At 34.3% G+C, this 20,765-nt stretch overlaps 1 protein-coding gene across 3 annotated transcripts; it reads right to left on the bottom strand.

The window, feature by feature from the left end:
• Positions 1-538: 538 nt before the first annotated feature.
• LOC110726114 (histone deacetylase 15-like) lies at positions 539-19,768 on the bottom strand. 3 transcript variants are annotated; one of them, XM_021905578.1, is made up of 18 exons: positions 19,249-19,767; positions 19,033-19,164; positions 18,623-18,899; positions 16,053-16,129; positions 13,561-13,636; positions 13,345-13,409; positions 11,036-11,091; positions 8,931-9,054; positions 8,718-8,843; positions 8,575-8,625; positions 7,802-7,870; positions 5,164-5,272; positions 3,334-3,413; positions 3,146-3,228; positions 3,012-3,057; positions 1,198-1,369; positions 819-885; positions 539-701 (listed from the first exon to the last, which is right to left on the bottom strand). In XM_021905578.1, exons 1-18 carry the CDS (start codon positions 19,249-19,251, stop codon positions 674-676), a joined length of 1,641 nt encoding a protein of 546 aa, XP_021761270.1. In that variant the 5' UTR covers positions 19,252-19,767; the 3' UTR covers positions 539-673. The 3 variants fall into 3 exon arrangements, with proteins under 3 accessions (XP_021761270.1, XP_021761269.1, XP_021761268.1); XM_021905577.1 differs by having other exon boundaries at positions 539-885; positions 18,623-18,896; positions 19,249-19,768; XM_021905576.1 differs by having other exon boundaries at positions 539-885; positions 19,249-19,764.
• Positions 19,769-20,765: the final 997 nt, after the last annotated feature.

The following is a 20,765-nucleotide window of genomic DNA, read 5'->3' on the forward strand; positions in this document are numbered from 1 at the left end:
CTTAATTCTTTGGTTAGTTGCCAAAACAAACTTGCTACTGCAGATAGGATTATTAATTGGGGTGTTCAGTGCTCCATTCATCGTGTTCTTTGTCAGTCTGGTATACCAGAATCTATTGACCACCTGTTCTTTCGCTGTGACTATGCTGCTAATATCTAGCAGAAGGTCCTTCACTGCATCAGGATACAGAGAAGTAGTCTGTGTTTTAAGGAGGAGCTGCTCCTTGCTATTAATATGAGCAGGAAAACTACTACCCAAGTTGTTATCACACTGTGTGCTTTGCTGAAACAGTTTACCATGTTTGGAATCAGAGGAATACTAGAATCTTTAGGCAAAAGAATGAAGAGCTAGATATCATTGTTAAGCGTATTCTGTTCAATGTTGCTTGTAGGTGTGATGGAGATGAAAAAGTGGCTGTTATAGTTTCTTTCTTTAGTGTTTGTGCTGTATTGTCTTGCTTTTAACAGCAAGTTCCTTGGTTCTTAATAAAATTGCAAAGCAAAAAAAAAAAAAAAAAAAAAAAAAAAAAACACAAACATGATAAGCAAATCATGAGATAAAATCAACTAATTAACCAAAACATAATGAGCAAACCATGTGACAATGTCAGCTTAACTACACCTAAATATATTTACATGGACAATCCTACCCAAAAACCATGTAAACTAAACTTTTAAGGGCCATCTAGCTGCATGTATGCGCTGCAAAAGAAGAGAAATCAACAGAGAACAAATGTAGCAGAAATTAGCAATACACTAGTTTCTCGAAATGACTAGCGCTTAACACGAAACCGCTGACGGTGTAAATAATATAGAAACCTTTTTCTTCCCCATTTCCACCAGATAGGCGGTGCTACAACTCGATGTTTTCTTTTTTTAGTTTTTCCTGCAAAACACACAAAAATTATATGGATGACTAGAGATGCTTGGCACACTTGAAAACACTGTGGCCACTCCAGAGGCAAACTCGAGCCAACATGCTACACGATCCTCAAACTACCCAACTAAAGACTTATTTTATTACTAAACTGCCTCACATTAAAATTTTAATATACCAAAGATTCTAGCAACTAAGAAGATGCCAATTCACCTCATTTCTAAATTTATTTTTCTTTGTTTGGAAGAAAGGGGGGGGGGGGGGGATAGGAAATTTTGTAAATAGACTAATCTATACTGGGTTCACAAGTTTCAAACTCACTTTTGTTTCCAGCCAAGTATGATTCCCAGCATGACTGCAATTTCATGATGTTGGAAGAGAGACTTGACCAAAAGTTCGTCTGGATATTCAAAACATCCAAGACAGTTTGCATGCAAGCTGCGGAAGGTGCAATACCTTTAAATTGGTTCTCAGGTCTTTCGCCAAGCAAAACCTTCAGATATAAAACATAAATTAAATAAAATAAAATGACAAATAAATAAATAAATAAAAACTCATTTGGACATTACTAAATACTTCCATATATGTAACATTAATACTAGAGAGGCATGAAGTTACAATTTTGTGTGCAACACTGTGATGCCATTCCGATCACAAGCTTTAATGCAATCTGGCCACATATATAAATTCTTACTTTTCGATTAGGCTAAAAGGTAAATTTGAATGTCTCCTACTTTACAATGAAATAATTGATGGGAAAGTTCTAGTAAAAACAGCAGTCCAAAAATACCAGAATTGGGAAAGAATCATAAAAAAAACATTCACACAGACACACATTATATGATAACACAGATACTCAGTATCAAACTATTGATGTAGCTATAATTTACATCCACATATGGCACTGTTTCACTATATGCTTCTTGCAGCATTTAATAGTGCACAAAAGTGCTCATTTAATAATAAATTCACTAATTTCCATATTCTAATTATCCAAAACCAGCCAAGAATCTTTGAAGAGCAGGTAGCTTAATGTTTTATACTTCATTTATTTGATTTAAGCTAAACAACAAATATTATAGAAATCAAAATCAAACAAATCTCATTTTTAAGACGCATTAATTTGTATTACTTCCACAGGCAGTTTGTCTTCTCAATTACTTCATGAAAAATCCCTTTGTAGGTTAGTCACAATTTATTTACGTATAAAAAATAAATTGATTTTTGTCAAAAATAAATAAAAAAAATATATAAGAAAAGGTGAAATGGGCCATGTGACGGATTGCTAGGGTTTTTCGAATGAAATTTAAGTAAATCTTGTTGTTGCAAAGTCGCGTGGTGTTTTTTGAACCTAAGATGACATCATTGGTCAAGCCATCAGGGCAAGAGGCATTTGCAACAACTGATTTACTCTTTTTGGTACACGATTTAAATCCCAAAGCATAATAAGACTCAGAAGGGTATTAGACTATTATTCTGAATGGTCTCAGTAATTATCAGTCAAACAAGGTGCTAGGAGTCCGAATTGCACACTTCTAAGCTAGCTTATTCGTTGTATTAATGATGCGTCGTTGGAGAGGGTGGGGGTGTTTAATAAGCAAGGTGGAGAGAAGGGGAGGAGCCGAGGGGGAAGTTGATGTTTGATGTTGCTGGAAGAGAACATGGAAAACGATAAATCAAAGGGGCAACGTAGGTATGTCGGAAATTTGCTTTTAATTAGTAATGGGAGTTAAATTTGCTTTTAATTAGTAATGGGAGTTTAATAGTCCAGATGACATCAATACCAAATTCCTACCGCAACAAGTCATACAATTAACAAGGTGTCTATCATAGATAATGATTGTGGGAGGGGGATGGTAAGGGGGAGGCAGATCTCTAATTCATCAAGTACTTTACAAGCGTTTTTTCTCAAGACTGCAACAAGTTTCCGTCAGATTCTAGGGCTTTCTCAGACTTCCTTTTCCTGTGTACATCAGCTAAAAAGTATCTTTCAACATCTTAGACCCCTGAGCCTCAACAGTATTGCTATCAAAGAATAGCTAAGAATCAAACTGACTCCCATCTCAATCTCAAATAGTCTGCATGCATGCTAAAACAATCATATATACTCTGTATTTCCTTTACATTAAAAGTACCTTAATTACAGCTGTTGCAGATGACGATATTGATCGCAGATTATACCTGAAATCAGAATCAAATGAAGCATAACCATGTAACTATCATAATTTTAAAAAAACAACTAAGGCCGAAAAACAAGTTTACCACTTACCCGCCCTCCAGTATTACAAGCAGCTTTCCTCCCGCAAGGCTATTCAACATGTCAGTCATACAAGCATAACCAGCAGGTGTGACCTACAAGTATTTTACATGCAAACCTAATATCAGGAATTCAGGACATGACTGATGAGAGGGGAATATTATATCCTACAGGTTTTAGGAGAGTATCATAGTCCTCACATCACATCCACCAAGTGGATCGCCTCTTGCTGCATCAAATCCAGCTGATATAATAACGAAATCAGGGGTAAACTCCTGGGCTGCAAATATAAAGGTTACAAGATCTATTAGAAATGTTAGTACAGCAAAGAAAAATGTTCATAAGCACTCTTATATAACTTTAGGATAGAAATATAAAAAGTCATCAAGATCACCAGGGGATTCATCCCTGTCTAACCTAATTCTTTATAATCAACAGTCATTCAAAGCGGCCTGAAGATAAATTCTTCAAAAGTTATGGTAAACTGTAGTATATTTTCACTTAGGGAATTGTATAATGTGATCTTTTGGGGCTGTTAAACTTGCAAGCTTACATTTAACGAGTAAAAATGACAAACCAGGGGAATCCGTGTAAAAGTTAATTGTAACAAGAATCATATAAAAGTCATTCCAGTACCAAATCCACAATTAAAAACAAAGTCCCCATGCAACAAATTTATGGATCATGACAAATTGGACAAGTACCTTATAATCAAGCCTTGTACTGGAGTCCGGGAAACACTGATGAAAACATCAAATAAAAAAATTTCTCACGGCTTAATTTTATCTTAAGGCAATTGGTGCAAAACAATAACTGCACAGCAGTTGCACAAAATAGCAAGACTTCACAGCCTTTTTAAAATTAGAAATTTTGGAGAACATTATCATAGCATTCTCTTGCATAAATCCATATACTTCATCGTAATAGATGAATGTCCAAGGATCCAGCTGACATAATAGTTAAAGGAATAAGTAACTTCAGAATATTTAAAAGTCAACTTCTGTCTCCTTTTAGATACGCATATGATAATTTTCATGCCCTTTTAGGGTAATTGAAGAATACATTGAATAGAATGAGTGAATGACTAATCAATACAAGAAAGCCAAGTCAGTGTACCAATGGACAATCCCTAGATTTGCATTTAATCTGCACCATTTCCCAAAATAAATGCTTGATACAATAACACTACCTATGTTGATCTATTCCAAACTCAATATTCTTTAAAGGTGATCTAAGGACATGAAAATATTTCAGAGTAAGTGGTGTGCTTGTTACAAATGAGAATTGTGAAAAATTAATTGCAGATGAATGTTAAAGAAAATATGAAAATAAAGAAAGGATGGATGGGGGTGATTGTATCAACAAAATTCCAAAATTTTGAGTCTCAGGAGGCTGGGACACTCCTGTGACAAATTCCAACCGCAAACTGTGCTACTCACATACAGTAGATGCCAAACCAAGCAGCAGCTCATACAACAACCTGAGCATGTAGCAGAGCAGACAGCAGAAGGGATGTGCCAACACCAAGTAGTGGATGGGAAAAGCATCTAGTTTGGCAGCACGAGTATAGGCAAGTATCAACAATATTAATTTTACCAGGTAGCAACATAGAGGTTTGAGAAAAGGGTAAGTAGCAGAGAAGGAGGGAGTAGTAGGATTGTTCAGAAAATTATACTTCCTCTGTTAAATATTAATTGCAACAAAGAATATTTTATGTTACACAAATAATTCCTCTTTGTTGCAATTAATAGTTAACGGAGGAACTATGTGGAAGCCTACAATTTCTGGCCTTACCCATCTCTCTTTTTATTCAATTCCTAACATTCCCCATTTCTCTCACTTCTAAGTTCTAACAGAATTCTGACACCACAGTATGCATAACAACTTTCATTTATATTTCTCATATTTCCCATCGGGTACTCGCGTCATGAGTAAGTGGCTCTGATGGGAAGCTATGGTGCCGATAGGTGCATAACAGTGCTTTGCAAATTGTAAGCATTAATTAGTATTTTTTATCTATTGGTAGTCACCTATTGGAAGCACGACATGTTGAAATGCAAAGATGTAATCATTGTCACCAACTCCTCCACAGCTCCAAGGAACATTCACACAGTAGCCTTCACCACCCATGGTACCAACCTGCAGAAAAAATTAGGTTCTTGAATTATGAACAAAGTACAAATAGGCATGACAAATTAGAATATTGGCATCTCAGGCTTATGCTTCAGATCTACCACATAAAACTGTAATCATAATACTCATAAACACCATTGAACATCTTTTTATGGTTTTTTTGACCTTAGGCGCTTAATTGACAATATGGTTCAAATAATATTTGCTCTTCTGCCCTCAAGAAAACAAAAAAAGATTGCCTCAAGGGCAAAGTAACCTTTGGTGCCATTGCATCTCTCGCATTAAACAAAAGAGGAAAATGACAATCATCACAAGCCTTATGGAGTTTATATTTGTACCATATTGTAAAAGTAGCCCCATTTTGAACAAGGTGTTGCACTCCTATCACTAAAGAAAGAAACAACAACAAAGTTCCCACAATAAATGACACATCTAGACAAAATCTTTCACAAACCTTGCCTAAAGAAAGAAACACCACTAACAAAGTTCCAACAATAAATTACACATTCCCACCTTAATACAATGGCAACAAAGCTTTAATCCCAACATTTTTTGTGATAAAGGATTGTCCACATAAATTTGAATGAAGAAAGAGAGAAATGATAATATAAAATTGGACGGGGAAACGTTGGGGGTAAAAAAAATTAAAAAAAAAAAAAAAAAAAAACATAAAAATGAAATGTAAAGTGAAACCCAAAAGGAGGATATGAAAATAAAATTTGAAAAGTTTTTTTATAAGAGGGTTTAAAGGTTTTAAAGAAAGGAAAGACATGCAAGTTATAACACATAAAATTAACAAAGGAAATAAATAGAGTTTGCAAAACACAATGATATATATAATATTAATTATGTCAACACATGTCCTCGGTGTTTTTCTCCTCCACCCTATCCAACGCATATTTTCCACAATCCCAAAGACTCTTATCAATCTTAATCACCTCCTCCAAATTTTCTTTGGTCTTCCCGTGCACCTCACGATTCCATCACTTTACCACTCTCCAAGCCTCCTTACCAGAGCTTCACACAACCTTAGTTTTAAAAGGCGCAAGGCGCACCAAGGCACAAATGGTCCTCGCATCCTAGGCGCGAGGCGCAAAGCGAAGGCGAGCGCCTTTTGCATGCAAGGCGCATGTATTTATATATTTATTTCAAATTATTTTTTACTTTGATAGTACTTAATACCAATTAAAAAGATTCATAATAAATTAAATAATGATATATTTAAAGCTAAGGTAGTCTGAATTTTAAAAAATGTACATTCTTCAATTTATAACTTAAATCTTAGTTATTTTCCTTGAGGCGCAAAGGCGTGCCTTACCAAAGTGTTAGAATCCAACTCCTTTTGATGTATTAGATTCTTTTTAGATGCTTTCTTAGAGTCTAGTTTATGTTTTCTAAGCTTGAGGTCCCATTATTGTGTTACTGTCAGTTTAATGTTCACTAGGGATTCTCCTTGTAATCAAATTAAAGCTCTTTAGAGGGTGAATGACTAATGAAATCTTAAGCCTTCTACCAAGTGTTGCCTTGCTCTTATGCTTATTTGTTGTTAGACCTTTATAGATATTGTGTCTTACTTGCATAATAACTCCCCTCCAAACCAACTTGATGCACTAAGAACTTGTGGTTCGGACCCGCTTGTGCCTGCCTTGAAGTATCGGCCGTCACAAGCCCCGTCCACCCGCACTCCGTCGCCCAAATAGACGTGAGTGCTCTTTCGATTTAATTGCCTGCTTGTATTGCTTTGTGCTCTCTTCCGCTCAAGGCTAGCGTTCTTGCCGCCAAAAGGCGCGCGCCTTCGAGCCTTGCCTAGCTAAAGCCCATTTCCTGGGACTGAGGCGTGCTTTTTAAAACCAAGCACACAACATCCACACTTATATATATATATATATATAATTTAAAAAAAAAAAAAAAAGATACATGTTTTTTTAGAGCACAACACATGCACATATGATTAAAGCATGCATCCAATACATGCACGCATCAAAGCTAACACATCAAATACCCTTAGACCCACCCCCATCTTCAACCCTGGCACATATGATTAAACTAGCCAATCAACATCTTGTTGTGCATGAAACCATGACTATATATAGGTCCACCTAACTTATTTACTGCTAAAATATCTTCTGTGCCCATGACTGGAGGCATACACAGGCTTTTCATGAGTTTTTCATGTGTTGCTCATAGTTCATAGTTTTCCATCTTATGCTAATATAAAAGCTACTATTGTGAACTATTGAAAGCAAGAGGTTGAGGGACACATATAGAATTATGTTCAACAACCCTCTCTCCTCAAGCTTATGTCTCTTAAGTGATATACAACTGGTTGGAAGGCTCGATTGTTCTAAACTGTCTTTTGTGAAAGAAATACTTGTCACCAAATAAACTTTCTCATCCTCATTGACGCAACTTTATAATCTATCTAGAATGACCCAATTTCTGCATCCTGTCCCTAGTTTCTCACAATTCATTGTTATTAATCTGTGCTTCATAGCATTACACCAAAAACAACTAAGGACCAAAACAAGAAAATACCTCATGGGCTGCCCCAGTTCCAGGATAAAAGTTGCCTCCCTCGTGTCTGTGCAGCGAAATATACAAAACCTGCAACAAGTCAAATGTTTCATGCAAAATTTATATCAAGCAGCGCCATTAAACAAAGAACAAAAAAAGCATCAAGGATTGAAGGCCACTGAAGATGCTTCTATTAGGCTTTGTCAAACACTTAAGATGCTTAATTGCACAGATCCATTATTTTTTGAGTTAACCAAGGAGCACAAAGAAAAACATGAGTAACTTCACATACACTTTGAATATTATTACTAGTCCAGTCATTGATTCAATTTTAATAAATAATAAGTCAAGTAACAAATTAAACTGATTTTCTACACCAAAACTCTACTGGAGTGAATATTTTTACAAATTTAACAGATTTTACTTTATAAAACTGATTTGTACTTCTTGCAACTGATTTTACAGATTAGAAATTAGTTTTAATAATTCACAAGCATATTTTGTTATGTGAAGTCATGATTTTTACTTTTTAAAAAAAATGATATTTACTGACTGAAACTGAATTTACTTCTTATTTTTAGATTTACTATTTTTAAGGTGAAACAAATATAACCTAGCTTGAGCAAAACAAGATCTACACGATAAAAGAGGGCATACAAAAAAGAGCTACACAGTCAAAGAGGTCTTAAACAACCATACTGTTCTGCATGTAAGAGCTGCATGCAAGAATATGCTCACTCAGAGGTATCAACAAGAGTAGCAGAAAAATCAAAATTAAACTCTCCAGGGCTCACCGACTTGTTCTTGTCAAATATATCTTGTGTACCATTTCCATGGTGTACATCCTGCACACACCCCAAAAAAAATGATTAGCACCTGAAGATCTTACACATAAAGTAGCGTCTGGCAACTAGGAAACAATAATATGTAGTATTACCCAATCAACAATCAAGACCTTCTTGGCTCCAGCAACTTGAGCAGCTAATGCAGTAATTGCTGCATTATTGTGGAGGCAGAAACCCATGGACTCATGTACACCAGCATGATGACCAGGAGGCCGAATCTGATGCATCAAATTAAATACAGCACTTTTAGTGACAGATTCCAGGTATCAAATTTCTAAGAACTCCAAAGAAAATTGAACTTCTACCAGGGCAAATCCATTTTTGGCGCGTCCAGAAAAAATCTCAGAAGCAAGATCAGCACATAAACCAGCTGCAAGCCTTGCAGCTTGCGCAGAATGCTCATTTGCATATGTATCAGGAGTGAAATAGCTGAATATTGATGATGACATACTGGTCAGTGCAAAACATACTTCTTCAAGTAACCAACCAACTAATACATGTATTAATTATCTAAACAAGCAACAAAAGATAATTTTGTACACCTATGAGATTGAATATGTATAGAAGATGATCATGATTCATGAACAGACATAGCTGGCAAAAACCAGAAGTGAAGGTTGTGAGTCCTGCATGGCCTGGCTTACATGCCAAAAAATATAAGTAATGCTCAATTAGCAGTCGTTGTTAACCATACAATATCTTTAACAAGAAGAATATATTAACCTGAGAAATTTGTTAACGAAATCTTATATTCATTCCCTTAAAACATGACTCCACTAGTCAACGTCTTCTCAGAAGAAGCATTTCCAAATGTAACCAATCTAGCTTTGCTTATCCTTCTCCAACAACTCACATATATATCCGTGGTTATTAAACACATAAATAAAGGTATACACAAATGCTGCAGGGAACAAGCCCAGAAACAACGCACCAAATGCCACTCAGAAGACACTTCAGAACCACAAGTTGAAAGATCGGACATATGAAGGGCTTGTTCTCTTAACCTTCTATTTAAAACCTTCAGGTGCAACACATTCCATAAGGTTTGAGTAAAAATCACCCAGATGCGTTTTTAACCACATTTTGTAAAGAAAAAGACAAATCACCTATATGCACCTCACGCCACAAAGCAGCAGAAGTGCTAATTCTCACTCCTAAGCAAAGGCGGGTATAATTATTATGCTGTTTTGAGTACAAGATGTGTTTTTTTTTCTTCCTAGAATTGATTAATTTGGAATTTAAAGTTCTCCATGTACCCAAAAGGCCAAGACCGCGCCTCGGTACTTAAGAGCACCTAATGCCTTTTAAGACTAAGATTGTAAAATGTTTTTGACATGTCTCAAACTCCTTGTACATGACAATTAACAAAATTAAAATATTAATCAAATATAGATACAGCTATTTTTTTATTTTCCTAAGATAGTACTTAATTAATGAGATAAAGCAAAGTCTAAGGTAAAGAAACTAGTACTCTTTAAAACAGAAATCACTGCCATTAATTTTTTAACTAAGAGTGTGTATGCATCTAAGTGACACGCCAAAGGGCCACTCGCTCAGGATATGCAAATGAGTTTTACAAGATCAAGAACTAGAGAGGCTTGAAGATCTGCAAACAATACAGATAGTATGAATTTGCCAAACCCAAATGCAATTTCCATATGAATGTCACATGCCGCAAATATTGAACAGAACTCAAAAAAGCAAAGCAAAAAGGCTCAACCACTATCAATAAGAAGTCTACTGATTCAAACCTGTAGATCTTACTCAGATACAGAAATGAATCAATGGAAATGATTAACCATTATACTTTATGCATATAAAGTCTGATTATTCAAATCTTCAAAGCTTACACAGATGCCTTTTGGCAGCTCTTTGTTACCTTTTAATTCAGACAAGGCAAGATAAAAATAGGGCTTAACATGAATGAAAGGGACTAGGTATTCTATATAAAATGAAGATTGCTAAGATTAGACAAGTATAATTTAGCATTCAACTTAACTAGCCAAGCTGCATGCATCCACTCCTCCCAAATCAATTTAGCATTCAACTTAACCAGCCAAGCTACATGCATCCACTCCTACCAAATCCTACTATGGACAATACATACAAGGAGATCTAATATTACTCAATTAGCTCGTCCAAAAGGTTTATAGTTAATAATCTGTGGACAGATTACATTTCAGCAGCAGCTACAAAGTAGCAAATGCTGTGAAAGATACTTCAGCTCAGGAAATATTATGAAGATAAGAATCCATCTTCCTACACATCTCTAACAAAAAAACAGATGGACACAGCAGGTATGGAAACTTGGAGAATGAAAACCCTTATCCAATGACAATACATGAATGCAAGATCCAAGAGAAAAAAGATAAAGAAAAATAAATATGAGATACAAGGGCCAGAAGCAGACCTAGAAAGCATTTTCTCGGTGACGTCGACGGCATTTATATGCTCCATAGTATGTACCTGAAGATACACATCATGCAACAATGATTCAATAAGAGAAAAGAACAGATGGCCCTGTAAAAATGCAAAATATTATGGCTATGACTAGCTAACGGTTATTCATCCATCAAAAAAAAAAAAAATGTAAGAGCCAAAATCTAGAAGTACATTCAGAAATCAGAAAACAGTGAGTACATCATACATCTTATTTTCCTATCCTACCTAGACAGCTAAGCTTTAGGAAAAGAAACAAACATGGGTACATGTACAACTATACAAGACATCTAACCCACTTGGTCATATTGCCACCCACAGATAATGGCATAAGCTCAATAGGTTACTACTATTTCGTTTCTTAAACCACAACTAGTCATTGTATTCAATCTGTTATACGAGAAAATGAACCTTTATTATCAGCTAGGTAAAGAAATGAACTCGCATACTGGAATAATGATTATTGCTACTGACATAAGTAAATTGTTATTATTGTTGTTATTATTTCTCTTCTTTTCTGATGCCATAACTAGGCATTGTATTCAATCTGCTATACAAGAAAATGAACCTTTAATGTCCGCTAGGCGCTAGGTAAGAAAATGAACTTGATATTGGAATGTTTTTCGTTGCTACTGACATGTGACTAATTTACATAAGCTTAAATCATGTAGTTCATAATGAATACAAGTTTTCATTTCGAATAGGAATAATAAAGATACATCTAACATAACTAAATAGCAACTTCAATAACAACCCAAGGATCACCTCATGGTGTTTGCACTGGTAGAGATTTTTCTTGATCAACCTAAAAGGTCAACTACCCAAGGAATTAAAGAAAGTAAGAAAAGAGAGGCAACCTCAAGTGTCTATAAATAGGACGAAAACACTTGCCCCTCAACCAGTGGCGGATATATGAAGGCACAAGGGGTAGCACATGCTACCCCTGAATGGAAAAAAAAAAAAAAAAAAAAAAAAAAAAAAAAAAAAAAAGAAGAAGAAGAAGTAGTAGTTTAAAGAGACCTGTTATGTTAAATAACTGCTCTCTTAGAGTTTGCTATAATAAATGCCAACAATCCCGCTTCTTTCCAAGTTAAAAGAAAATAGACATGTTTATATTAAACAGGTCTATTAGGTTCTAACCTTTTCTTTTTATGATTCCCTTCTTAAAAAAACAGGTCTCTTAGATTGATTTTTTTTTTCTTTTTTGAAACAAATTAACTGTAGTTATATATGTACATAATATTTCCTTCAAAAAAAAAAAAAAAAAAAAAAAAATATTTGTACATAATATAATTTTTGTAAAAACTCTCATTTAAGTTATGAAAACTTACAAATTAGTAGAATCTTAAGATTTTAAATTATAAAATATATATACTTATACTTTAATTATTTTAATCACCGTACATAATACCAAATATAATAATAATACAATATTATTCTTCCTGTCAAAAAAAATAAAATATTATTCTTAAAAACTCCTTCTTTGATAAAACTTCTTCCCATTTTTGTTCCACTTTTCAATGCACATATTTATTTGGTAAGTAATCAATATATTTACTATTTAGTTTCATTTGAGTAAATCAATAATTTATATTAAATAAAATAATTTTATAGTTTTATATTTACTTTTGAATAATAAATTCAGAGGAATACATACAAAAATTTACTATTAAACCTATGAAATACTTTTTAATTTGATCATATTCATAAGTAGAATATAATTTATTCCATATTCGTTAAATGAAAATTCATCAACAAAAATGAATTTTTAAAATTTAAAGACTAATGATAATGCTAGTATATAATATAGAGCTTTTTTTAATTTTCATTTTTTTCCCCTTATTATTCTATGCTACCCCTAGTTAAAATTCCTAGATCCGCCACTGCCCTCTACCCCCTACAATAACCACGTCCTAATAAGGGCAAAGTACAAACATCATTCCAGATTACCAGACCAGCCTTTTTCTTGAGCAATGTATTGCATTCGTATTTATATTTATTAACATGTTCCTGAAGCAAGCCTTTCAATTCCCCAATTTTTTCACTTTTCCAGGAATTTTTTTCACTTTTCAAGGAACATAGTTCCTTTTGATGTCCTACTCTCAAATGTTCAATGGAACAAAAGCAAGACCATTCAAAGAGATATCACAATCAAACCAGTTATATTGAAACATATCCACAGTTCACATTGTACGATTACTAGCAGAAATGCTGGAAATGAAGCATGCACCTATAAAGGCATTAAAGAGTTACAGCAACATATCATAAGTAAATGATTACCTTCAATAGTTCTTCTTTAGTTATTTCTCTAGCACCAATAGGACGACATTTGCCAGGATAGATTCCTACATACACCAAAAATACGCAATATCTTCGAAATTACTAATGAAAAATAAAAAAAATTTAAAAAGTATTAGTGAAACATGCTCCGACATCCATCACAACCAGAAGTGAAAAGAAGACATAACCAAATGTAAGAAGAGTGCAATACGGGACCTGCTGTAGAAAGGCTAGCGGCAATTGCTCGTAAACGATCAGGTCTTTCTGGATGAGAATAGACCTTCTCTGCAACCTATTGCCATAAACCAACAAATAAGATCAGTTGTCAAGGAAAAACCAAGAGAAACATTCAAAGATTCATTATAAAGCATCCTTCAGAAAACGGTTTGCTTTCTTTCAAATCAATCAAGCAAGCAGTAGTTTTTTCCTAGAAGAAGGGTGACCACCTCCTTCCACTTTGGCCGAGGGCGATTCTTGTCGGGTAATTATCCTTAATTGTTTTTAAATTGAACTGAGTTTAGCTCTGCAAGGCCACAAATGCACATGTAGCATGGAAAAGAATGATTAAGAAAAAAAAAAAGTTTGTTTAAAGAAAAATAATTTATGGAATGTATATACTAAAGTTAGTCTACGTTGGAGGTTGACAAGACGTCCTAAATCAAGATAAAATTACAGTGAGTCCCATTTCCCCTAAACTCAAGGAGCTAAATAAATAACACTATCCCAAAAGTCATTGCAAGAGTGGCCTCTGAGAAGATACATCAATTACATTCTAACAAAAAACCACAATTTTTCATAAAAGCAATGAGTCGTAGCTAATTTTCTTTCATCAACCTAAACCCCTCAGAGTGCATTTGAAACAACTCCCCCAAAAATTTCCTCCAAATAGACATTTACCACCAAATGAAGCATGATACACAAGCCAAGGTTTTCTGTTGGCCCTAATCAAACAACAACAACAAAATAAAAAATACCTAAAAAAAAGAAGGTTGTGCGCCTCTCCTATACTCTCCTCTCCTCTTCTCTCCTCCTATTTTCTAGGGTTTCTTCAAAATTTTGGCCGTTTAAGCCGGAAATTAGACTATTTCCGACTCTTCCCTTATTTTTATTTAGTTTTGCAATTTAGATTTCAACAAATCTACACATGTAGTGTAGATATCCGTCCGTCTCCCTATGGTGGAGTGTCTCCCTATGGTGGAGTCGTAGTTTTTTGTTAGTTTAGTTGTTTATTTATGTTTAGGGTTTGTTTGTATGTTAGGGTTCATCAAAAAAGTAATCATCTTTTGCCCTATTGTCAGTTCTTTGGTAAAGATTTGTTCGGGATCGCAACGGTTGTCAAATCTTTAAATGCGTTCAGGCGAATCAGATGAGAATCATCCTTACGGGTACCACGAATCGTTAGACTGTCTCTCCGAAAAGGTTGTATATTCCAGCGATGTGTGCGAGAGATGTACCACAGTGCAAGATCTTTTCAACGATTGTAGCTCTGATGAAGGAAACCCTAATTTGATTCAATTTTATGTATTTGTTAATTTAGATTTCATTTGTAGTTGTCGGATGGCTTTTATTAATGAATTGATTTGTTTCAAAAAAATAAAAAATACCTAATCAAAGCTAGCATCTTTACAAAAGCTCTCACAGCAAGAGGAACAGGAACCTCAGTCTTCCAATTCGAGATACAAAACAAGGGGATCATCGTAACCAGGTTAAACAACCAAGGGGTAAAAAAAAATGGACAGAAAATTGAAGAAAAGACAATTAAAATAGAAACAAGTAAACTGGTCTTCTCTCTAAGCATCCTTCCAAAGATAATATATCAGCATACACCTATCACAAAACTGACAGCACAAAATAAAAGCATTGATCATGAAAGAAACCAATTTCCACGGACATGTAAGCACTATTAGCCTAAAGTGCATCCCTATTCTTTGACAGTCCATATTTGAATCCAGATTTTCCTCCTGATGATGTGATACAAAAGGGAATTCAAATGCAATACACCACAAGCATCAATCAAGCAAAACTAGGATACTTGGAACAAAAAAATAGACCATCATTCCAATCTCTGGACCTCCAACTTTCAGTTGACAAATCAGATCCCACTTCAGCAGGTGTATCTCATTACCCAAACAGATAATAAGAGAGACAATAAAGAGCATGCTAAACAAGAATTACGATGCTATCCTGCCACCCAGGGAGAACTCTTCCAGCCATCCAACCTCTACAAAACTTACAAACCACCTCCCATGCACACACAAACACACGATACATCAATACTCTAGCAAAAACATCCACGATACATCTGCACTAAATACCTTAAGACATTCTTATGAAAGTTATATAGCAAATAGCCAGTATTATAAGCTCACTTATTAAGAGCTATATAGCAAATAGCTAGTATTACAATTTTCTATTCAAAGAGTTGAAGAAGAATTTCAAAGAAGCTAAAAGCATTATACTACATCACTTTGAGCACTGAAATACACATTGTTGTGACAATAGTGAAAAGCAAGCATATGCCAATACCCAGGCCTATATAACCCAAATACTGCAATTTCAACATCACCTCAGTAAGCCAGCTAAGGGATTTGTACATCCAAAAAAAATCATGGACTATATATATTAGCTATGATGTCAAAACACATAAGTGAAAACAGAACTAGTTACCAAAAGCTAGAAGAGCGTGATAATCAGGGGTAAAAGCATACTTCTGAGTGCAATAACATTCTCTCATCAAAACCTATTGCAGTGGAGTGCCCAGCAGCTGCAATATCAGATACAGATTCTGTAGAAATTGAAACATAAGAAATTTATCACGACTTCAGAGAAGAACAATGAAATTACATCCTAGAATACAAGCTTTTCAAACCAATTAACCAACGAATTAATTTAACACAAGGACTCATCTACAACAAACCACATTTAGAGAGATTTCGAAAGCATTCTACAAAAATCCATATATGCTCTTCTGCATATGACAAAAAAAAATTATAGTGCATCAACCAGGATAGGGCCTCGAAGCAATCAAAGGGACCCCAATTTGGTGCAGAACAGTCAAAACATAAATCATAGTGCGTGCAATGCAATTGTTTTTCAAGCAACAAGATTTAAGCGATAGAAACTCCTATCAATATATACCCCGTAGGAAAAAAAATCTAGAGCCGCCATTTCAAAAAATTAATAGCTTTTTAAAGCTGGCGGGTACTATTTTACTTTGAAAATGAAGGTGGGTTGATATGCTAATACTTCAAAAATATTATGACAGCATATGTAAATTTTTGTTCATATCAGAAAAATGTATTAAATATGGGAAATGTAACATTGGATGCTTATAGAAAAAATATTTGAACGTTAGTGAAATGCATATATACATAAGTGAGAGAATATCTAGGACTGTCATTATAAAAATAAAAATACATTAAATGCTCGCCGAGTATGATTGTAATTTGAAAATGTAAGGTGAGCTGATATGCTAATACTATAAATGCGAGGATATTGATACCTAAGTGAGTGATCGGGTAATGACCTTATACAAGTGAGGTTAATGGTGAGTTGACAAACAAGTGGGCCACTGGGCATTGATATATTTGATGAGTATGGATGTATTTGATTTTATACCAACCATGTTCGATGCACTAAAATAAAGTCTATAAGTTTTGTTACTACAGTTAGTTAAAAATCCAATGACTTTGCCCCAATTGTGAACGATTCTCAAATTATACTCCCTTTACACTTTTATAACAGGAAAGACACTAATATTTTACTGCATTTCTCCACTTCCCTACTATAAATAAATGGTCTCACGCTCACATTCAATTAAAAAAAAATACCCACTATCTCCATTAAAATTACTTTAATAAAACAATACCCCCCCCCCTCTACTAGCACCTATCATACTTGTTTTATGATACCACCTAGCCCATTGTAGCATCTTTAAGGGGTGCCACGTTATACAAAGGTAGGTAATTGAGCTTTCAAGGGTTGTTCACCACACCAAACATTATGAAGAAAGAAAGCCTTCAACTCATTCTTTTTACTGATGACAATATGACTATCTATGTCTAGCCTTGAAATTTCATAAATCACAAAAGAGAATAAAATTAGAAGAGTCCCAAGAATATAGTATATAAATCACCTTAGCTGACCACAAACTTGAGCAGAATTGCTTCATTCCAATGTATCAAACAAAATATTTTGATAAAAACACAGAGGAAAAATCAGAATTATTAGCTAATTGCAGAAGGAGACACTTTAGTGCATTGAATGCATCATCCTCTAAGATTCTGAATATTAAAACACTCAAGCCTCCTTTGATTGTCATAACAAAAAACTACAGTGAAGAGGACTATAAAACTAAGCTCTTATCATATGCTCCCGGACACTTTCTAAATTTGCAAAGTGATAGCCCTATAAAATCAGAGACCATGCAAGCGAAAGAAGAGGGCTAGGGTACATGTCTTATATTTCTTTTTGCAACCCTCTTACTTCACATACCCCGACTAAGTACACCCAGGTTTCAAATGTCACGATTGACCCTAGTGTCACATTGAACTTGGTTTGGTCTATGCTTTATGAAATAAATTACACACTTAGATAAGCGTTATGTGCATACCCAAAACGTTATTTAATAGCCCAAAATAAACTCTATCCTTAATGATATAAAGGCAGCCCGTTTCATCATTCCTTTGAAGCTTTCTTGTTCACAATTGTTAAGTTGAAGTATGTTTTTTCCCCTATTACAAAAGAAAAGTTCTGGTTTCAAGAAGGGAATGATGTAAACTCAACTCCACCCTCATCCTACAAGCCTACTTATATAAGATTAATATCCGAGAACGTGTATGCCTTCACCTATTCTCGTTACAAATGCATCAACATGCAGATTTTTATGCTTTATCCTAAAAAAAATTACCTTTTGTTTGGAGTAATTTCACATTTCCGTGAAAATTCTCTGACTAACTTGTTTGTAGTAATTTCACATTTCCATGGAAATTCTCTAAATACTTTAGTTTTATGAATCAATGAAGTACAGTTAATATAATGATTTCACATCGACAATCAAATTTACTTTTTGATGGTGGTACATTGGTACTTACAAAATAATTAGATAGTTGTACATCAAAAGTCGTCTAGTGCACCAAACATAGTCTAAGTTTTGAAAATCCAAATCCCATTTCATTGTTGCTCTCACTTTTATCTCCATTCAACTGTGTCTAAACAACTAAACACGATAAAATTAATTACACGTCCAAGAAAAAAAAAATGCACAACAAACTCGCACCTGTAAAGGTTTCTTTCACTTGCAAGTCAAGTGGAGAAAGAGCAGCCACTTGTGAAGCAAAAAATCCATGCTTAAGAATTCCAGATTCCTTGTGCTCATTGCATGTCTCACACAAAACAACACCATCTGGGTTAAGCATTGTGCAATTGATGCAAGACCACCTTCGAACGAGAAACGGCTCCCAATCAAGATCATCTTCATCATCATCAATCAATTCATCCGGGTTATTACAGAGATCTTCTAGGGTCAATTCTCTATTACAGTTTTCCTTTTTCTTCTACAACAAATTAACACAACCAATGAACAATCTTTTCAATAAATTGTTTTAACTAACTAACTTGGGCATCGCCCGAGCCAATAACTAGTTGTACATCGTATGCCACATATGTTTACAGATACAAATTAAATACCTTTGCATCAGAGCGAGAGCAAAAACTCGCCGTGCTCGTGGCCGTGTCAATATTTCCATTAAGCTGCTCATCAGTTCCATTTTGGCAAATAACTAACTCAGCTGATTCTGAGATCATGTTGCATTCAGCACCCTGTTCACATTGACCAACTTAGCAACAAAATACATGTATAAATAAATAAATAAATAAAATTAATTTTTAAGCAAAATAATTCACCATTAATTAATAGATACGTTCAAAGCCTTCGACTTCATCAATTGAAGAGCACGAACAACTGTGAATATCGAAAATTGAGATCTAGGGTTTGAGTGATTGCCCCTAAAAACCAAAATTGAATTGTTAGCAGAGATTAAGGGGGTTTTGTAGGTGAAGTTGAGACGATTGAAATGGTGGATTTTTGACAGAGACAACGAAACGACGATGATGTCACCGGTGAAATTGACGCCGGTTTTGGAGGAGAGAGAAAGACATGCAGGTCAGCAACTGATGACTTAATTTTAATACTATGAGATGAGAAGTTGAAGAGTTTTTCTTTTAATTACAGTATTTTTTTATTTTTTTTTTTGAAAAAATTACAGTATTTGTTTAAACGAGCATAATTTTTTTGGGAGGAGATTGGAATTTAGGGGTGTTCCTTTGATTTCGCTTTTAGTTTGGACTTATGTCAAATCCAATTCAATTCGATTTTGAAATAAAATTGGATTTTTAATTTTTCAAATTCAATCTGATTCATATTTTTTTTTATTAAATTCAATTCAAATTATTGTGTAGTTATTTGGATCTGATCTTGAACTCTGAAGTAAAAAATGTTGTAAGTTTTTAGGATCTAATTCAACTTATAAAACTTAAAATACAATTATAAAAATTTAAGTCTTGAAAACATAGTTGTACATGACTAATACAAGAACTGAAAACATATACATGATTAATATTAATATGATTAAAACATATAGTTTTACATGGTTAATATATACTCCCTCCTTTTTTAAATACTTGTTCTACTTCTCCATGCGCGAAGTTTTAAGAATTAATAAAATACTTATATAAAAGTGGTGGGGTAGGCAGAAGAATAAAAAATTGTAAAAAGCAAAATTAGTTGAGAGAATTGGAAAATATAAAATTAATAAAATATGATTTATGTGGGGGTCCACTAGATGAATTAAATATTGTAAAAACTTTCCAAATAAGGAAATGAAGCATATATTTAAAAACGGCCAGAAAAGGAAAGTGGAGCAAGTATTTAAAAACGGATGAAATACAATATTTGTAAGATTACGGTTTTATATTTCGGTTATTTGGATCCAAACAATGTCACGATCAAATTAATAGTTCGGTTTGGACTGGGTTGGCTTTGTTTAAATCCGAATAATGGACACCTACTTTGAATCCTACAAGGTTACAAGCTAATGGAGTATTGTTCTTTTAAATGTAGAGGGTTGTAATAGATCGAAGGTGGGTTGGGTAATGCTTGACCAACCTTCATCTACCACCTGATTCATCACCTAAATTACCTTAATCCATATTAAATCCACCTATTATTCTTTAATCATGAATGAATTGAATAGATTAGATGATAAATCCTTGTGTAAAAATTACACCCACTTACCATTGAACCAAGAGAATAATAATGTTATACAAGGGAGTTCAATAGATAAATTACTAAATTTTATAGGCCATAGAATTGGGCAGCGCCAGTTGGACCTCTACTAGCCCCCCATGTGGCTATGTGTTAC

This window comes from Chenopodium quinoa, unplaced genomic scaffold, assembly GCF_001683475.1.
Source record: "Chenopodium quinoa cultivar QQ74 unplaced genomic scaffold, ASM168347v1, whole genome shotgun sequence".
Lineage (NCBI taxonomy): Eukaryota > Viridiplantae > Streptophyta > Magnoliopsida > Caryophyllales > Amaranthaceae > Chenopodium > Chenopodium quinoa.

Bases quoted from the DNA above. Each gene is read 5' to 3' on its own strand.
- LOC110726114 (XM_021905576.1), bottom strand. The intron at 18,900-19,032 runs GTATTTAATTTG...AATTTGTTGTAG, and splicing joins GCTCTCGCTCTGATGCAAAG to AAGAAAAAGGAAAACTGTAA. The intron at 3,414-5,163 runs GTGACTACCAAT...TTATATTTGCAG, and splicing joins ACATGTCGTGCTTCCAATAG to CCCAGGAGTTTACCCCTGAT.